This window comes from Apostichopus japonicus, chromosome 20 (assembly GCF_037975245.1).
Source record: "Apostichopus japonicus isolate 1M-3 chromosome 20, ASM3797524v1, whole genome shotgun sequence".
Lineage (NCBI taxonomy): Eukaryota > Metazoa > Echinodermata > Holothuroidea > Aspidochirotida > Stichopodidae > Apostichopus > Apostichopus japonicus.
In genome coordinates this window covers 7,933,156-7,952,600 of record NC_092580.1, presented here as the reverse complement: position 1 = coordinate 7,952,600, position 19,445 = coordinate 7,933,156, and the positions used below count along the sequence as shown (strand labels likewise).

The 19,445-nt window shown below is 36.9% G+C and overlaps 1 protein-coding gene across 1 annotated transcript; it reads right to left on the bottom strand.

Moving 5' to 3' along the window:
* Positions 1 to 708: 708 nt before the first annotated feature.
* LOC139962134 (serine--tRNA ligase, cytoplasmic-like) lies at positions 709 to 19,217 on the bottom strand. Its single transcript, XM_071962057.1, has 11 exons — positions 18,992 to 19,217; positions 16,656 to 16,726; positions 15,972 to 16,058; positions 14,852 to 15,010; positions 13,891 to 14,031; positions 13,473 to 13,628; positions 11,618 to 11,839; positions 8,134 to 8,263; positions 7,000 to 7,154; positions 6,354 to 6,483; positions 709 to 3,814 (listed from the first exon to the last, which is right to left on the bottom strand). Exons 1-11 carry the CDS (start codon positions 19,125 to 19,127, stop codon positions 3,690 to 3,692), a joined length of 1,512 nt encoding a protein of 503 aa, XP_071818158.1. The 5' UTR covers positions 19,128 to 19,217; the 3' UTR covers positions 709 to 3,689.
* Positions 19,218 to 19,445: the final 228 nt, after the last annotated feature.

Below are 19,445 nucleotides of genomic sequence, written 5' to 3'. Positions count from 1 at the left end.
AGGTTAAAAATGTGCCCTTTTTCTACATAAAAATTGAGGTGTATCAAGTTAGCAAGAGAGGCCAGGGAACCAGAATGAACACTCAGAAAGGGCCGTTTCCAGCTATCTGAGGGGTTTGTAAAACCAAAAATTTTCTGGTACGCTCCGCGCCAACTTGATGGTGGCGCTCCGCTCAGATAGTCGTGCATACAACTTTGCAAATCCTGGCTACGCCCCTGACTTTTAATGAACTTCTGTGGGTCAAACTCAAAGCTATTTCGAATGGAAATTATTTGTAAAGATATTGACAAGAAATAAACTCTAATTCGAAAGATTCCTACATTAGCATTCCTACAACTAGCATGATTTCACCTCATTTTGTCTCAAAAGAAAACTTGTTCCTTGTTTCCCAATTTGCACATTGGATATTGCAATGTTAGTATGCATATTTTCCTTGAGAGGGGGGGGGGGGGGCGTTGATGGAGTGATGTGTATACGCAAATAAGATAATACAATAAGAGTTATGAAGGGTACTAAATATAAGGCTGCATCAGTCCAATCGAATTTCTGCAAAGTGCCCTTTGATGTCGGTGCCCCCCCCCCCCCAGATTAAAAGTGCTTCCGCCGCCCTTGTATATGAACGCTACAATTCCGCCAAAAGTCTTTGCGAAGATACTTTCATGGTGGGCAAAGGCTTCAAACAAAACTACAAGTACTGTCCACAAAACATTTACGATCATTCTTAATTTATTCTTTTTTTTTTACATGCAGTATACAGCATGTTCATTTTTTCGTACACGGAAGAGCATAAGTACCATATTCATGATGATAATAGCCATTATAATAATAATAATAATAATATTTCTTTAAATCAGTTTCTTGAAGCAATAAGAATTAAGCCTGAAAAAAATAGAAAGAGAATGACCAGCTTAACAAAGAGAAGTTTCGTCAGGTAACGAAACTTGTTATACTAACGAATGTAACATCCAATGATCCACATTCAGATATCTCACCCCAGAAAAACTTTAAAAGTAGAGGGGAAAAACAGAGTTAAACAGAGTTTAGGCATAATTTATCTATAAACTTCAGTTGGTTTTGAATGACATTTTAGTGCTAGCATGTATTAGGTATCACTCACCAGACCCAGGTAAATCAAAGGCAGCCTAGCTACTGTGTGAGAAAGCAATCATATATCAACCTTTTACCTCAATTGAGAGAACATGGCTGTATTGTTATTTCAATGAGTTAAAGAGGGCAGAAGCACATTTAATGTAACCTCAGAGATGAAATCGGGAAGTATGGAAACAATGTGTATGCTAATTAACACCCCCACCCCACCCCGCCATGCCTTCCCTCTTCTGCCCCCCCTGCTATGCCTTCCCCCTTTGCCTGTTCACCTTGAGTCATGTGATACACCTGCTACCCATACCTATGGTAAGAGCAGCAGAGTAGGGCATTTCTCTCAGCACAGAATTTGATACTATAACGGAAAAGTTTCACCTTTCTAGGCTCGTGATTAGTGTAACAGAGCCTTGCTAGTCTGTCCACTCACAGTCAAATGGAAAAGAGTCAATTTTAGACATCACCAAGGTAGTCTGTTTTGAAACATATGAACCCCCCCCCCAAAAAAAAAAAAAAGGGAAAAAACTCCTTGTAGAAGCTCTCCAATGTAATATTTAATAAAGGTGATAAAGAAAAAACAGAAAGTAAACCCAAGAGCCAAAAAAACCCAACATCAATAAACCAGAGGACAAAAAAAAATATATCCCTTCCTAACTTTCTTGACAGTGAATTCACATAATGAATTCAACCAATTGAAAACAAGAACTGAAGACCAAAGTAAATCAGGAAACAATAACAGGATAGTAAACTTAACAAAGGCAAACATTAAAAGGAGAAAACAATAGCCTTCGCTAGATCGCAACATTTAACCCTCTTAAGATTGAAGACCCCATATAATAAAGTTGAACTCAACATAGTCAATATGTCATCCATTTTTTATTTTTATGTAGAATGATTATTTTTTGCCACGTTATGATTGTAACCGTAACCCTGTGTCTTTGTTTATACCTAATCTACCCTGTTGTATTGCATGTTCATCATCAAAGAACTCATTTGTACGCTTCTTCACGTCTGTCGTCGATTACAACTTAAGCGGGAATCGTGGTTTTCAAAAAATGTTTGGAAATATTGCTTCATATGCGGCAGAAAAGAGACACGTTTGATTAGTTTTAAAACAAAGATCAGCTTTGCTTAATTAAAAGAGATTTCTGTTAAAAAATAAACTACTGATTTTAGATTCCATGCTATCAACATTGTAGAACAGCAACCACAAGATACATACTATTACTACCATGTGATTTAGCTGAAATTATTATTATTGAACTAACAATTTTCCACACAATTATTTTATATTAAAATATAATTAGAGTGCATTGCAATTTAAGGTTTTGTTTTTTTGGCATTAGGAAGATGTGTTTCATAATTTGTTATTCTTTCCAACCAAATGCTGATTTAAACATTACTCTTTGTCAATAATGAGTTGTTAGGAATCCAGATGAACATAAGGGATTCAAAGTCCTTGCAATATATTGTCAAAGTTAAAGTACTTCAGAACTTTCTATTGTAAGAAGAGGCCTGTCGCTTAGCAATAGCATGGATCACATGACTCAAAGCTGGATTCAGTGTAGACTTACAAACACTGTAGGTTCAATAGCTATGCCCATACAGACAGCTGGGAAATGGAATTTAAAAACATATTACAATTCTGATGTGTGTCTTCATAAACAGCAGGTTGCCGTGAGTAACAGTCACCAAAGATGTTCTTTTTTAACTTGTAGACACTATAAAACTCCAGTGACCAAAAAACAACCTGTAACTTTGCTAACACATTTGCAGTCGGTAGTAAAGTGTGCAGAAAGTGTGTAATATTTGTGACTTTGTAACTCTGTGCAAGTTCTATGTGCCTGTTGACATGGACAACTGCACTTATTCATGACATACACATTAGTAGTCAAGTATACTACTCAGTACTCAGTAACATAGAGAATACATCACTTGTACTTGATATTATTCATAGCGTACCACTTCTATTCATTACTGGCTCTGATTGTGGTTCACACTATGGTCTTGTCCAGTCATGATACATCACACACAGGGCAGACAATTCTGATCTGTCTAACCTTTGGAAAGTTATTGTTAGATGGTTCATAAAACGCATTGTCACCAAGCCTTCAACAAACAGATTCACAACAGCCAGAACACACCTATATCTGTTACTTGGCAAAGGCTTACTGATTTTTCTTTCATCGCCATGTCTTAAGGCTGACTAAATTTCTGCCAAGGTGCTTCATTGTGATTTTCAATGTTGAATTATTAAACCTGTAACAACTGGCTAAGCAAGCAAAACCACAGAGGAAGAAATCAACTTAAATAGAGTAAACATTTTCAGGTAACTGCATTGTTGTAAGAACAAAAGATAAGTTGGTTTAGCCATCACAAAGGTGGTGTTCTCGGTTCAGTGAATCGAGGGTATTCTGAAAAGTCCTTACTCCAAGCAGTACGGCTTTGCGAATTCCTTTGCGGAAGGGAATTGGTGACTCACTTTGTAGTTAGCAGTGACCTTTTAACAATTTTTTTTTTCCTTTTTTCCCCCTGTCATCATGCAAAAATAGCGACAAGATTTCTACTTAAATATCTCCTGCCCCCCCTCATGGTTCACTCTCGTTAGTTTCGCCATCTTTTGATTTGCTCTTCTTCTTCCCACCTTGCTTCTTCTTGGCCTTTTCCTCTTCAATCGGTGCTGGTTTTACAAATTTAATAAATTCCCTAATTTCTGAGAAGAAAAAGAAAGTAGAAAAAAAATGCTTAGATACTTGATGAGGTGCAGCAGGGCTTACAATTAACATACTATGCATAGTTTGTTAATTGGCCAATCGTCTTGTAGATGTTATAATGTAAACTATACATCTGCATGTGTCATCTGTGTACAGTGCGTTTCAGTTATGAATATTAATGAGTTATTTTGCATAGCATCTTCAGAATGTTTTTCTTTGAGAAATTGTCAATCGTTATTTACTAACAGTGTCACTTGTCTTTGTACCTGAAGAATGGGTTTGTTTCTTTAAGAAATCTTCAATAGTTATTTAGTAATGGTATCACTTGTCTTTGTACCTGAAGAATGGGTTTGTTTCTTTAAGAAATCTTCAATTGTTATTTAGTAATGGTATCACTTGTCTTTGTACCTGAAGAATCTGTATGTTTCTTTAAGAAATCTTCAATACTTATTTAGTAATGGTATCACTTGTTTTGTACCTGAAGAATCTGTTTGTTTCTTTAAGAAATCTTCAATAGTTATTTAGTAACAGAGTCACTTGTACTTGTACCTAAAGAATTAGTTTGTTTCTTTAATAAATCTTCAATAGTTATTTAGTAATGGTATCACTTGTCTTTGTACCTGAAGAATCTGTATGTTTCTTTAAGAAATCTTCAATAGTTATTTAGTAACAGAGTCACTTGTCTTTGTACCTAAAGAATTAGTTTGTTTCTTTAATAAATCTTCAATAGATATTTAGTAATGGTATCAGTTGTCTTTGTACCTGAAGAATCTGTATGTTTCTTTAAGAAATCTTCAATAGTCATTTAGTAACAGAGTCACTTGTCTTTGTACCTAAATAATTAGTTTGTTTCTTTAATAAATCTTCAATAGTTATTTAGTAATGGTATCACTTGTCTTTGTACCTGAAAAATCTGTTTGTTTCTTTAAGAAATCTTCAATAGTCATTTAGTAACAGAGTCACTTGTCTTTGTACCTAAAGAATCAGTCTTACATTGCTCTTCATACCTTTATGGTTGTCTACATACATGTGTCTTGTCTACCATCCTATGTTGCACTAGAAAACACTAATGAATAATAGAACTTATCATAATATTCACAAACATCCTCGGTCTTTTCTCCAATTCAAGGCTTACAGTATGACAAATATCCCGAATATTACAAGTGAACAATGACCGACTAATTGTAAAACCTATGTGTTGTTATTGAAACAGTATGGACGAACTACCAGTTATATTTGGTCATAGTTCCAACCCTGGAAGAGTACCTGAAATCTTTCCTAGAGCCAAAGCAACAAAATGATTTAGTGATGGTTCATATTAGAACCTGCGTGTTTGCTTGGTCTCTCCCAGTGGTATTAGCACAAGTGTAGATTTCAGGTCTCCAACTACTTACCATTTGGCATGTACTGCCTTAATCCCTCATGTGTTCAACTACTTACCATCTGGCATGTACTGCCTTAATCCCTCAGGTGTACTGCCTTAATCCCTAATGTGTTTAGATACTAAATCATCTGGCATGTACTGCCTTAATCCCTCAGGTGTTAAACTACTTACCATCAGGCATGTACTGCCTTAATCCCTCAGGTGTACTCCCTTAATCCCTCATGTGTTCAACTACTTACCATCTGGCATGTAATGCCTTAATCCATCAGGTGTCCTGCCTTAATCCCTCATGTGTTCAACTACTTACCATCTGGCATGTACTGCCTTAATCCCTCATGTGTTCAACTACTTACCATTTGGCATGTACTGCCTTAATCCCTCATGTGTTTAACTACTAACCATCTGGCATGAACTGCCTTAATCCCTCAGGTGTACTGCCTTAATCCCTCATGTGTTTACTACTTACCATTTGGCATGTACTGCCTTAATCCCTCATGTGTTTAACTACTAACCATCTGGCATGAACTGCCTTAATCCCTCAGGTGTACTGCCTTAATCCCTCATGTGTTTAGCTACTTACCATCTGGCATGTACTGCCTTAATCCCTAATGTGTTTAACTACTAACCATCTGGCATGATCTGCCTTAATCCCTCAGGTTTACTGCCTTAATCCCTTAGGTGTACTGCCTTAATCCCTCATGTGTTTAGCTACTTAACATCTGGCATATGTACTGCCTTAATCCTTCATGTGTTGAACTACTTACCATTTGGCATGTACTGCCTTAATCCCTCATGTGTTTAACTACTAACCATCTGGCATGAACTGCCTTAATCCCTCAGGTGTACTGCCTTAATCCTTCATGTGTTGAACTACTTACCATTTGGCATGTACTGCCTTAATCCCTCATGTGTTTAACTACTAACCATCTGGCATGTACTGCCTTAATCCCTAATGTGTTTAGCTACTTACCATCTGGCATGTACTGCCTTAATACCTAATGTGTTTAACTACTAACCATCTGGCATGATCTGCCTTAATCCCTCAGGTTTACTGCCTTAATCCCTTAGGTGTACTGCCTTAATCCCTCATGTGTTTAGCTACTTAACATCTGGCATATGTACTGCCTTAATCCTTCATGTGTTCAACTACTTACCATCTGGCATGTACTGCCTTAATCCTTCCGGTACAACAATCCCTTCTTCTGTTTGGTTATTTTCTAAGATGGCACAGACCACCCGGGTACTGGCACACATTGTGGCATTCAACATATGTACAAAGTCAGTCTACAAGAAAAGAAGGCATAAATGATATAAAATATTACAAGTTGCAGACTACCCTGGTACTTTCACACATAATGGCAATGGAGTTACAACACAAACCAGTACATTGGTAATTACTGAAGTAGCTAACCTGGTAATGTCACACACACTGGCAATGGGTGTATGACATAAACCAGTACATTGTTAATTACTGATATCCTAAGTAGCAGGCCATCCTCCTGGCCTCAGATGAGGAAATATGAACTGGCAACAAATTATGTTGTATGTCACCCACTAAATATATTTTCAAGTATATTTACAATCATCCTCAAGTATTGAAAATATCACGATAACTTTTTCCAATCTCTTAACAGATACATTGGGCACCTCAATACAACCAAACTTTTCCAATGAGATGTGATGTTTTAACATGCAGACATCACAGATGAATGTCTGCCTGTCATATCACATTAATAATGAAGTTAATGGTTTCTGTTACATACTAGAAACCAAACATGTTACAATGTGCTATCTCCTCACCTGAGCATTCATTTTCTTCTGACCGTATCGTATTAGTAGCCGCCTCGATTGATAATCAGTACAATTGGAACAAGAGACCAGCTCTCTGAAGGCCCCTGATCCTGGGAACCAGGCCTCCAAGTCAAGCTTCTTAGCTGCGGCATTGTTCAGAGCGCCTGTCAAAATTACAGAAGAAGGGAATTTCCAAGGAATGTTCATGACAAAAATATTGTTCTGATTTTAAAGCCTACGATAAGATATTGACAGGATAGCAACGAAAAATGACCTTTGTGAAGAGGGTCATAGTGACAAGGTCATCAAGCGAACAAGACCTCTGGAGACAATTTGCGAGATACCACAGAACTACTAAACATTCAAGAGAATATAATTATTCATGAGATACTACAGAACTACTAAATATTCAAGAGTATCTAATTATTCATGAGATACCACAGAACTACTAAATATTCAAGAGTATCTAATTATTCATGAGATACCACATAACTACTAAATATTCAAATGAATCTCATTATTTATGAGATACCACAGAACTACTAAAAATCAATAGAATCTTTATTATTTATGAGATACCACACAACCACTAAATATTCAAGAGAATCTAATTATTCATGAGATACCACAAAACTACTTTACATTCAAGAGAATCTAATTATTTATGAGATACCACAGAACTACTAAATATTCAAGAGAATCTAATTATTTATGAGATACCGCAGAACTACTAAATATTCGAACTACTAAATATTCAAGAGAATCTAATTATTGATGAGATACCACAGAACTACTAAACATTCAAGAGAATCTAATTATTCATGAGATACCAAAGATCTACTAAATATTCAAGAGAATCTCATTATTGATGAGATACCGCAGAACTACTTAACATTCAAGAGAATCTAATTATTTATGAGATACCACAGAACTACTAAATATTCAAGAGAATCTAATTATTTATGAGATACCGCAGAACTACTAAATATTCGAACTATTAAATATTCAAGAGAATCTAATTATTGATCAGGTACCACAGAACTACTAAACCTTCAAGAGAATCTAATTATTCATGAGATACCAGAGATCTACTAAATATTCAAGAGAATTTAATTTTTCATAAGATACCGTAGAGCTACCCACCTGACACGATATTTACAACACGGTAGGGGATTCCCAAGGACTGTGTAAATTCCTCAGCATTCTGAATCATTTCGTCAAACATCTCCCAAGACTTGTTGTCCTCGGGCGACGTTATACAAAACTGTTCAACCTAGGGGAGAAAAAAGGCGGTTAAAAAAAAAATAGTTAACAGTCAATTAATTTATTACAGGTTGGCCCTGTAAAAGGAATCATCATCCTAGCTGACTTTACAAAAACAATAAAAGAAGAAATATATTTGAATGTTTGATTAACAATTCATGAATTAGGAAACACGTAAATACTGTCTCATTTACAGCTGCTTTATGCTAATTACTTGCATTTTTTCCCCCCTAGTCTTCCTTGTGTTGTTTTTCGGTTTTAAATCAGATAATATTATATTAATTTTTGTCTGTGTGCTACTTTTCGGTACTATATATAAAGTACATACCTTAAAGCAGCATTTTGCGTCCTTTTCTATGATTTTTCTCAACCTCACTGACTCCACTATGCCATAACGACATACATAACTAGCTTATCTATTTATATTTTACTTCAAATGGTGGCATAAAAGTCGAAAAAATTGCAACTTTCAACTTTGTTCTCCAAGATATTTTCCGTTGGGAACCCAATAAACCTCGCCCATAATATGAATATTTAAACCCTACGAACGTCATTGACAGATACGTAATATAACACCACGCTTGATTTGTGTACAGTCTATATGGCAGTTGTACCAGGGAGTTGCATAACAACTCCTTGGTTGTACCAAGGCAAAGTCTTGGATCTATTTTTAGCAACGGCTCATAACTAAACCTGCATCTCTGATTGGTTGAATTCAAACTAGTGGGTTCGGGAACTGAATGCGATTAATTTTGTATGTGGAATACTCGCCAATTAACGTTTTTGGCAGGGAAAACTTGGCTAATATCTTAATTTGCTGTTTTGTGATTTGATGCATGTAAAAAACTCGATGGACATATCAAAAAGTAGAAAACGGCGATCAAACGCAAAATGCTCATGAATAAACATACTATTCACTGATTGGTGGAATTCAAACTAGTGGATTTGGAGATATGAAAACTTTGTCGAGGACACTTTTACTCGTTATCGACATAAATCGTTAATTACTCGCTAATTAACGCTCTTGGCAGGGTGAAACTTGGATTGTATCTTAGTTTGCTGTTTTATGATTGATACATCTAAAAAAATCGATGCACATGTTAAAAAGGTGGAAAAAAGCGACCCAACGCAAAATGCTGCTTTAAACAAAATAATTGTTCACTTCTTCTTTGTTTGCAGTTTACCTTTTATTTGTAACAGCGCCTTGGAGCATTTATATTTTAATTGGATAAGGTGCTTTATAAGCTTGGAATATGATTATTATTTATTTATTATCATCATTATTAAAGAGGAGGAATAAATAGTGAGTATAATACCCAATTAACTATATACCATTTGAGATGTCTCCTCTGAAACTTGTCAAGGGAATATCACAAATAATTCAACATCCATTGCACCGGTACTCCAGTAGTATTACTGTGTCACTTGCAGCACTGCAAATCAGCATGCAATGAAACAATGCAGCACTATGCCTAATATTAATTAATTAATTAATTGATTTTTATTATATTTCTACCAACTTGGCCCATATAAGCGTCGAGCCCCTCCTTAAGATTTGAATATTAAGGTAACAAATGGCCCCTTTCAGTATTAAGGATTTTCATCGCCAGCAATGGGGATGACACGTACAGGTTTACTTTCCAGCTCAAACTTTCTGGACGAAAAAATCTCTTGCATATGTGGTCTTCATGTGACCTTTCTCCCATGGGTAGGAACATTATCGTGAAAGCTATACGGCCTGTCCCAACTTGTATACTTGTTTTTAATTATTCCTAATCCTCCCAAATTTTTTATAATTACACCTGTTGACACTATAAGATTTGACTTTCACAAAGTGAAGCCCTCTACCTTAGTAAATACAGTTAATGTCTGTGGTTTCAAGGCAATACACATAGCAAGTTTTTCACAGCCTAAAATGCACATGGGCGTAACGTAACTGTTGTGGAAGCCAGAGTCCATGAAGATATTTTGTGATATAAACCTATCCCCTTTCTGTAATTTTCTTTCTCAAGAAATGTATAAAATTTCCAATATTTTTGTTGGGCAGATGGTGCAGTAAAATATCATACCTTGAGCCTTTGGATAGTTTTGAAAATCAGATTATTTGGAATAGTTCACATATTCGTATAAATGAGAAAACCGTTTTACACAAAAATATGTCTGATGGTAACGTCTTGTACGTGGGAGACTCACTTGATCAGAAAGGAGCTCTCCTTTCGTATAATGACTTTGTAACAATTCATTACATGAACAAATTCCATTTTCTTTTTAGTAGGGTCTATTAAATGCAGCACCATCAAGCTGGAGACAAAGAATCCATGCCTTGGAGATCAGACCTTCCTTCAAATGACAAGGACAACCATTTCAACAAAGCTGTGAACGCTCCATCTATGTCTAAGTATTGTTTACTCCATTCTATTGAAAAGTATTGTCTGCTTCCCCACTGCTATAAAGAAGTGGAACAATTTCGTTTACAGATATTTCGGACAGAGACTGGCAACAAATATTTCCCCTGACCTTTTCGATTGCTCAAGAGACAAAAATTCAACTTTTTCAGTTTCAGATTTCTTCACAGAATTTTACCGACAACTAGGTTGCTCTTTTTAATGAGAAAGGTCAATACTCTTTCCTGCACATTCTGTTCAATTGGGGATGAAATGATTAAACACTTGTTTGGGGAATGTGTCACTTTTATTTTAAGTGTTGAAGGTAGATTTCTTGATTAAAAATTTCTCTTTTTTCTATAAAAGATGTGTTTTTATGGTATGGGAAGTTCCGAAAACACCCATATTATTTCCTACTATTTCATATGAAATATTATATGTTATGCATTTAAGATGAAGAAAGAAACACCTGTTCTTATAGGGATATTCTTTTATAAGTTTAAATTTGCTATTCAAGTGGAACAGCACAATTATTTTACTCGTAAGAACCCAAATAAATATCGTGTTACTTATGCTGAACTAAGAAATGCAATTGTAAATTGCCATGACCTTTTGTTTTGCATCTAAATTTTTGCCTGTTATCTGTAAAATTATGTGCAATTTGGAAAAGACAATTGAAGATGAAATAAACCAGAGTTAAAAAAAACAGATTTATCTTTGATACATTTGGAATGGTTGCTTAGCTGTCAATGTTCTCTGTATCTAATCTATTACTCCAAATGCACTTTTTGGTAGGTGCTGCCAAATGCATTTCAAATTTTCACAATTTTTGCCGCACAAAATGCTACGCTACGTGGTTTTGACCTAAAGAAGTTAATTGCCAGCTATGTGGTTCAGCTATCATCCTCATCAACCACAATATCCCTTTATGTTCATTGCTCAAATCAACAACGTCCGGTTTGTAAAACAAAATATCCAACCTTTTCAAATTGGTGGACTCTAAATATACCCCTGGTGTCCCTTCCATGGGACCCAACCTCCTGCCTGAAGCATGTGGACAGCCCTCCATATTTCTTGGGCAGCTCACTTGTTGGTATCCATTCATTCCTGTGGTAGGCAGCTATAGGCTGCTCCGAGGTCGCTATCAGGTATTTCTCTTCATAGGTGGTGTCATCATCCTTCTCGCTACCCTTCCCTACCACCTGTCAAAGCAAGAGAAGAAACAGGCATTGATCATTGATCAACATTATGTACTGAACTGATGCAACTACTCAATCTTTTATACAGTGAAAAGGAGCAATAAAGGTGGTTCATTCTTTGTAACGACAAAAAGCAATGGGGATTTAAATATACTCAGTAGTTATTTTGACGTAAGTGACCACAAATTTGGCAGCGCCCGCGAGGGCTTATAGATTACAACTTACACGTCGGGTGGCTTCCAATTCAACATTTTAACTATAATTTGGATTCTTTTCAATTTAGAAAGTCATTTCAGATAAGGAAAGCCGTAGATTGCTCTTGGATGCACCTTACTATGACCCAGCCAGGTATCGAACCCAGAACCTCCCGATTGCTAAGCCTCATTGCCTCAAATGCCACCGCCTTTATCCACTCTGCCACAGCACCGGTATATACCTGTATGATACACCTGCACACATTTGTCCCATAGTTTTAAAGACAGGTTTACTGACCGAAATTATAAAGTAGTCCTTGGAAATATTTTTTTCAGCTTTGTGGGTTACATACCTAAAGGGAAGCATTTCCCTTAGCTTGTCTCTTTAATAAAAGCTGGTGTTTTTCCTTACTAACTGTTTTGTTCATCCAGGTTTGAGATGCTTGGGGAGGGCTTAGTTTGTTTTTTATTCCTTCAGGGGATGTGTTTTTCAATTCTTTAGTAAATAACAGTCGCATCAAGACTGTGTCAGGTCTGTCCATTTTGTTGTCTAAAAATAAAGCAAGGTCTGATAAGGGTGACTTTTTCACCAGCTATTATTTTGTTGCACCACAATTTCCTTCACATACTTAATAACAGCCTTATTTCCCCTTCCTTTGTTTATTATGGCATTATGAAGCTATTTCTAGCTATGTGAAGGTAAACAGGTAACATTGAAGAGAGCAATATTTCTCCCACACGGAACGACGCAAAGTTTGTTTACATATCTATTCTTCTACTTCTGCTCTAAGAGCCATTAGTAAAATGAAAACAAACATTTGTATATCCTAACTATTACTGTATATCCAGTTTTTTACTGTACCCTACATGGCAGTGCAGGAACCTTAGACTCAATGCTTTCAGTATTCCTATTTGAGCAGGATTATTGGCACTGACAATATTTTATTTTGTATCACTGTTAAGGATTCTCCTTCTGGTCCTTCTTTTGACTTAGAGAATGAAAAACTTCAGCACCTCTTTGCTTACTGCACAAATTTAAATTAAGTTTGGGACAGAATATGTTCTAAGGGTTTGAAAGATCCAGCTAAGCTCTTTGAGATGATGGGGTTCTGTTTACACATCCTCTGTCATTTATTGCTTGGGTTTGCTAAGTCTATTTTCAATCTAACCTTCTTTTGGTAATTACAATGTCCTTTGTTGAACACCAGGAATAAAGATCTTGGTGACATCATACAATACATGAAGAGCTATCCAGAAGATTGGACATCAACTGTCCCTGTATAAGGTAGATTACCCTATGACCTTATTTCCACAGTGGCTGGCATGATAGCCAGAACTGTCCCTCTATAAGGTAGACCAACTTGTGACCTTACTTCCACAGTGGCTGGCATTGATGATAACCAGAACTGACCCATCAAAAAGTGAAGGAACATTTCTCTTACCTTATAGAGCTCTTCATCAAACTGACTGAGTTGAGCAACTTCCTGCATGATCTCTTTCCTCATGAAGAAGGGGGTGTAGAGGGGTGTAAAGCCTTTGGTGTAGAGGATCCTGAGGGCATGCTGCTGGACTGCAAAGGAAAGAAACAATGCCGGACCCTACCAGAGAAGAAATAAAGATGAAAACTAGTAGAGCAACAGAAAAACCTTCTTTATAATAGATACTCCTACTCTCCCATTCTTAACTCACACCCTGTCCTCTCCAAATGGGTGGGGGTGGGGGACCCATAAGAAATGCAAATTCATGTTCATACATAGGTTTCTAAACTTCACACCTTATTATTCTCCTCTGGTGAGAGTCAGATTTTTATATGTCTGTTGAATCACAGCAACTACTAGTGAGGGGTGGAGTGTACAGTACCTTCAGAAAGTAACCCCTGCTGCCTGATACGGCTGCCCCCCTCTCGCCATCCATGCCATCGATCATCTGAATCAGGTCCACGTGGGAGTACTTCTTCTTGACTTCACAGTCTCCGAATGTCCTCTCAACACCATTTTCTTCCTGGAGCAAATGAGAGGAAGCTTAACAGGTTAATATCAGATCCATATCAAAAGGGAATATGTCCTTAATTTGATTTTTGGACTGACACAAGTTTATAGATTTAACTTCCTTGGACGTTTCATACATTATTTCTTAGATTGCTTCTTCCCTTTAGTTACTTTATCTCTGTGTTTATTTGCTTTAAATTTTAGCGTAAATATTTCAGGTCTGCTCTGTTGTATTAAGGAGACATGACTGAAATAGATGGATAAAGAATAGAAACGTGCAATAAATTCACCAAACAAACTGTGACTTTATTGCCAAGTGATCGACTATTTCCTATTTGATCTTGAGAAGTTGGATTGTTTTTTATGTAACCAGACACAATATAAAATGTTGCTTTCTTCACTCTTATCTGAGAAGGTACATCCTTGGATGAGTCTAATGTTTCATTAGTAGAGTTGTTATGAAACCAGACACAATAAATGATGTTGCTTTCCTTACTCTTATCGGAGAAGGTACATCCTTGGTCGAATCTAAAGATTTATTAGAAAGGTCGCTTGCCAAGTTCCGTCACACACATCTGTTTTAATGCAATTTACATGACAATTAGAACCATATTACAACATCTTCTGAACACATACCTGCCATGGAGGAATACAGCATTACAGATGTTATGTTTGCTGGTTCATAATGTTCATACAAGTCATCAGATGTTTTGCTTGCTGGTTCATAATGTTCATACATCTCTTCTCGAGGAATGGAAGGGCTACATGGTCATACATGGTCATGAAACACAACCAGCCACTGTCAAAATGAAAGAAGCCGTTAAATACCGTACCTCATCGTTGCTGATAACGCAGGATGAATGAAGCAAATTGCCAATCTCCCAAAGACTATCCTTCCTTATCTTCTCACATTCCAACCGCTGCTCGTCACAGTTGGCCATTTCTTTATCAATCAGTAATCTAACCTTCTTGATTTGATTGACGGTGAGAGCCTAGGGTCACAAGGAGAAGACAAATATGTAAGGAGAATGGTGGACACAACAAAAGAAATCAATTTGAAATTTATTAGACTGTCATGTATGACCAAACAGAGCTGTAAAGAATGAATAAACACCTGAATGAAACCAGAAAGCCAGCAGGCTGAGTGATTCCTTGCCTTTATACGTTCATATATGGAATCATCTAAATGATAAAGACACTGAGGAAAATGTGTCTTAAAGTCAAGTACCAGAAGTTGAAGCAGAAAAGACTTCCAGATAGCTTGACCATTGCAAAGGTATTACCCTCCTTAAAACTTGATGACAGATAGCAGTCATTACTCATTAGTGGAAGTTGGAAACCCTCTCAGCCACTTAAAAGAGCAAAGGTCAAATCCTGTGACATAGAAAAGCCACTCATCAAAGAAATTGGTTGGGTTTTTCAGACTTTGACCTCTCAACCAGAATTTCACCAATTTTGTCATGTTGACCTGAATCGACCTTTGACCTCAACAGACCACAAAGGGTTCTTCGACATATGGAGGTCATCCAGCCGCTACTTTGAGCGTCAATGTGTTTACAAGGTTTTTGGACTTTGACCACTGTTGACCTCAAATGACCTTCTACCTCCACAGAAAAAAATGATCTTCTTCTACTGTACTCCATATTGTGCATCCACAAATCAAATATGAATTTCATCCACTTTACAGTCTTTGAGCTATCCTGTTTACAAGGTCTTCAGACTTTGACCGCTTTTAACTTCGAATGACCTCTGAACTCAGCAGGAGACAATAGGGCTCTTTCACTAAATAGGAAGTTCACCCACCATATATTTCTTGAGTCATCATGTTTTCAAGCCTAGAGGGTCACACACTCGCAAACCGCCATCACGCATAGATTCCTTTTGCCTCTAGCAAGGAAAATACTACTCCGTAAATTTAAGAATATAACAAGGAGTCAGGTAGTAATTAATTACCCGTAAATCATCGTCTATTATGTCATCAAGCTTGGTGCTTATACTCTCCGGGACAGCTTCATCATCTTCTCCAACTGGCTCCTTTTTCTGTAAAATGAAACAACCAAAATATCAACAACTCACAAGGTCCATTTCTACATTTGTTACTTTACATGCTTGCTGCTGCAAGTCATTATCTCATGAGATAGTGTACAGTGCATTCTTTATCATTACATATTGTCTTCTGTTGACCTCTGAGCCTCACCAAAAATATTTTCATTCCCCTTCTGGACGTATTACTTGCAACCAGCTAGGGTGTGACACAACCACACACACACGCATACACACACACACAGATCTCTTGACTGAACATATTACTTGCTTGCCTATGACTGCTAACCAACAGATGGAGTGCTCAAAATACATTTTCTACTGGAATGGAAGAAGGGACATTGGGGAAGTTTAATTATAAAAAGTCCATGATCTATTATCTGCAATGTGTAGTTTTACAAACAGTCTGTTCAAAGTTATCTTTTTAAAGTTTCATGTAGCTGCACAGTTTAGCAATGCACACAATGTGTATATATCCAAACTGACTGCTACACTTATCAAGGCTAGCAAGAGAATTAGAGACATTGTACCCATTGCTCTCAACCTTGGTGCTCCTCCTTAAGTAAAAATTAAGTAAAAACAGCTATACTATACCCTCATCTTTTCACCAATCATTTTACTGCACAAATTCTTAAGTTTGTTCAGATTGTCGGCCTGGTAACGGACTGAAACACAAAGCAAAGAAACATTCAAGAAAATATCATACATACAAGGATGGAGACAGCAACAATCTTTGTATCTCTAACATACAGTACTCCACAGTTTGTCTCAAAAGGTAATATTATATCACACAACATCACATATTGAGCACATGTACAGATAAGTTTGATGAAAGACATATATGTGGAACCCAAATACAAAGAGCATATTGTGTCACTAATCACTGTATCACTAATATGTCTTAACAAAACACTGTCTGCACTGTCTCCTTTCACAAACCCCCCCCCCCCCAAGCACAATGTTGGTCATTCTCAACTGAAATTCTTGGATGTAGATGGCCCCATTTGGCATCGACTCATCCACTTCAGAATATAGTCTAATTCTTGTTTCACAACTTTAGTATTGGACTTAAAGGGTGTGAAGACTTGCGCAACAAGAAACGTCTAATGCCGGTAATCTGATCTAGTTTTGAATAAGGTGTAACAGAAGTGTTAGAGACCACCATCAATCCCAGAAAATACACACACAGCTTGCTACCGTCGGTAATTAGACACTAGTGTACAATCAGTACACACAGCTGCGGTCAATACCCACATCACAGTGTACAAACGACAGCAATGGACAGGTCCAGGTAACAAGGTATTACGTTTCATTACTGTCTGCATTTTTTAGCACAAACAAAACGTCACTTGCAAGCAACAGAAAGTTAACTTTTTCAGATGGCCGAACGCAGTTTGGGGCGAGTCTTCAGTGTCTTTAAATTGTATTTAATATCAGGGCTACACATCCATTTCAAACTACTTCAAAATATTATGCCTAGAACATGAAATAAGATGGCAACAGGGGCTAGCAGAAATAACAATTAGATTTGACAATAATTTAAAGTAGAGTTCTGGTATCTTAATGAGTTGACAGGCCATCCAATCATTGGGATTCTTGGATAATGTTCTTGTACTGTTGTAGGCTACAGTCTATATTATTCAGAGTGAAATACATAGGCCCAATGGAAGTGCTACAAAGTACACATGGCAATTTTACTCTTTTGCATATAGGCTGTAGGCCTAGGTTAAATAGTTTTGAATAAAATTACATGTCTATCACACACTTCAATGAAGGTAGGCCCAACGTTTTGTAAATATGCCAACCAAACGGCTGACTACCCTTTCCAACAAAATTCCTTCAAGTCCATAAGACATTACTACTATTACTAAGGTCTACTACTACTTGGCTTGTGGCTACTGTCAGAAAATTATGTTAACTTTTGCCATACACAACCTGGTAGCCTTGCCCCCAATTCCTAGACCAGGGAATTATTATTATTGTATAGCATAGTGAAATGATATGTTAACCATGATAGATCACTATACAAGCGCAAAGATGAGTTGTATCTAGCCTATTAGGCCTACTGTAGTGTTATTAGCCTAGGCATATAACTGTATAAGCAGCATTTCTTGCAAGCAGTACACAGGAACCATACCAAGTAAGGCTAATGTATCCTAGGCCTACTACTAGTATAGTCAGTATTGCGAAGTTCGGCATACTGCGAAGTTCGGACACCCTAAGAAATACACGGTTTCACCATGAAAAACTACAGGAAGAGCCAAATTTCACCAAAAAGTACGAAGCTACAGTTATTTTCTCTCCAAAATGACCCGTGTGCAAGAAATTACTTACATATTTGTCAACAAAATGACGAAGATCTATGAAGTCTGTTATAATTACTGAAAGAGCAACTGCGCTACCAATTTTATCACCAGCGCCACACTGTGGGTTGCGTGTCCGAACTTCGCAATACTCTAGCAAAGAAATACCAGTTCCACAATCAAGAAGAATCTTCTTGGAAAACAACGTAAAAACAGTTTGCAGGAAAGAAAGTTTGGCCGTGTATCGTACTATAACACAATTCTCCCACCATATGAAGTATATTCTCTGGTGAATTATACCAGAAGATTTAGTTTTGGGGTGTTTTAAGTCTTAAGTGTCCGAACTTCGAAGTCACCATGCTACTGCAGTACCTAGCCTAGTAATATGACTTGAGACATAACTGCTTCACAAAATTTTAAATGTAAGTTATTCCCTGCTCACTGCTACTTAAAATATTGTAAGCCTTGTAACTAGTAGCAATACATTCGGCCTAGGCTAGGCAAACTTTGTAACAGTCATACGTTTATGTAGGCTACATTAGGCCTAACTTAGGAGGCCTAGGCTAGGCATATGCTTCTTCGCACGGATAACGGAAGATAGCCTAACGTTTGCCACCGTAAGCTTACGTTTTCTCCATTTTGTATCTATTTCTACAACTTTGTCGACTAGAGTGACATCTTTAAATCTCTTCGACTGGTTCTCCTTTATCTTTGATGGGTCACCGCCTTTGTCGGCTCTAAATAGTTCTAAATCAAGTACCATCTTGTTAACCCTATCAGAAAGTATCCAACTTCACCGTATGTAAGTACGTATGTTCAGAAGCGCGATATAATATTGTTAGTCAAGGCGTGTATTGTACAGTACAAAGCAAGAGAGTACATATATTTATTTCTTGCACATGCATTGCATGTACATTGTGTGGAAATTGACACTGTACAGACCGGTCACAGATAATGTACGTAAGGTTTCAATACGTGTCCAAAACTTGATTGTAAATGGTTAACCTTTTACAGTAATTTTATAGATATTTGTATCTTAATATACACTAAAAATGTGTAAAACGTATTTTCAAATAAATTA

Coding starts and splice junctions, on each gene's coding strand:
- LOC139962134 (XM_071962057.1), bottom strand. CDS start 19,127: ATGGTACTTGATTTAGAACTATTTAGAGCCGACAAAGGCGGTGACCCA. Junction 15,011..15,971: donor TAATAGACGATGATTTACGG/GTAATTAATTAC, acceptor TTGTGACCCTAG/GCTCTCACCGTCAATCAAAT. Junction 7,155..8,133: donor TGTTGTAAATATCGTGTCAG/GTGGGTAGCTCT, acceptor TAATTTTGACAG/GCGCTCTGAACAATGCCGCA.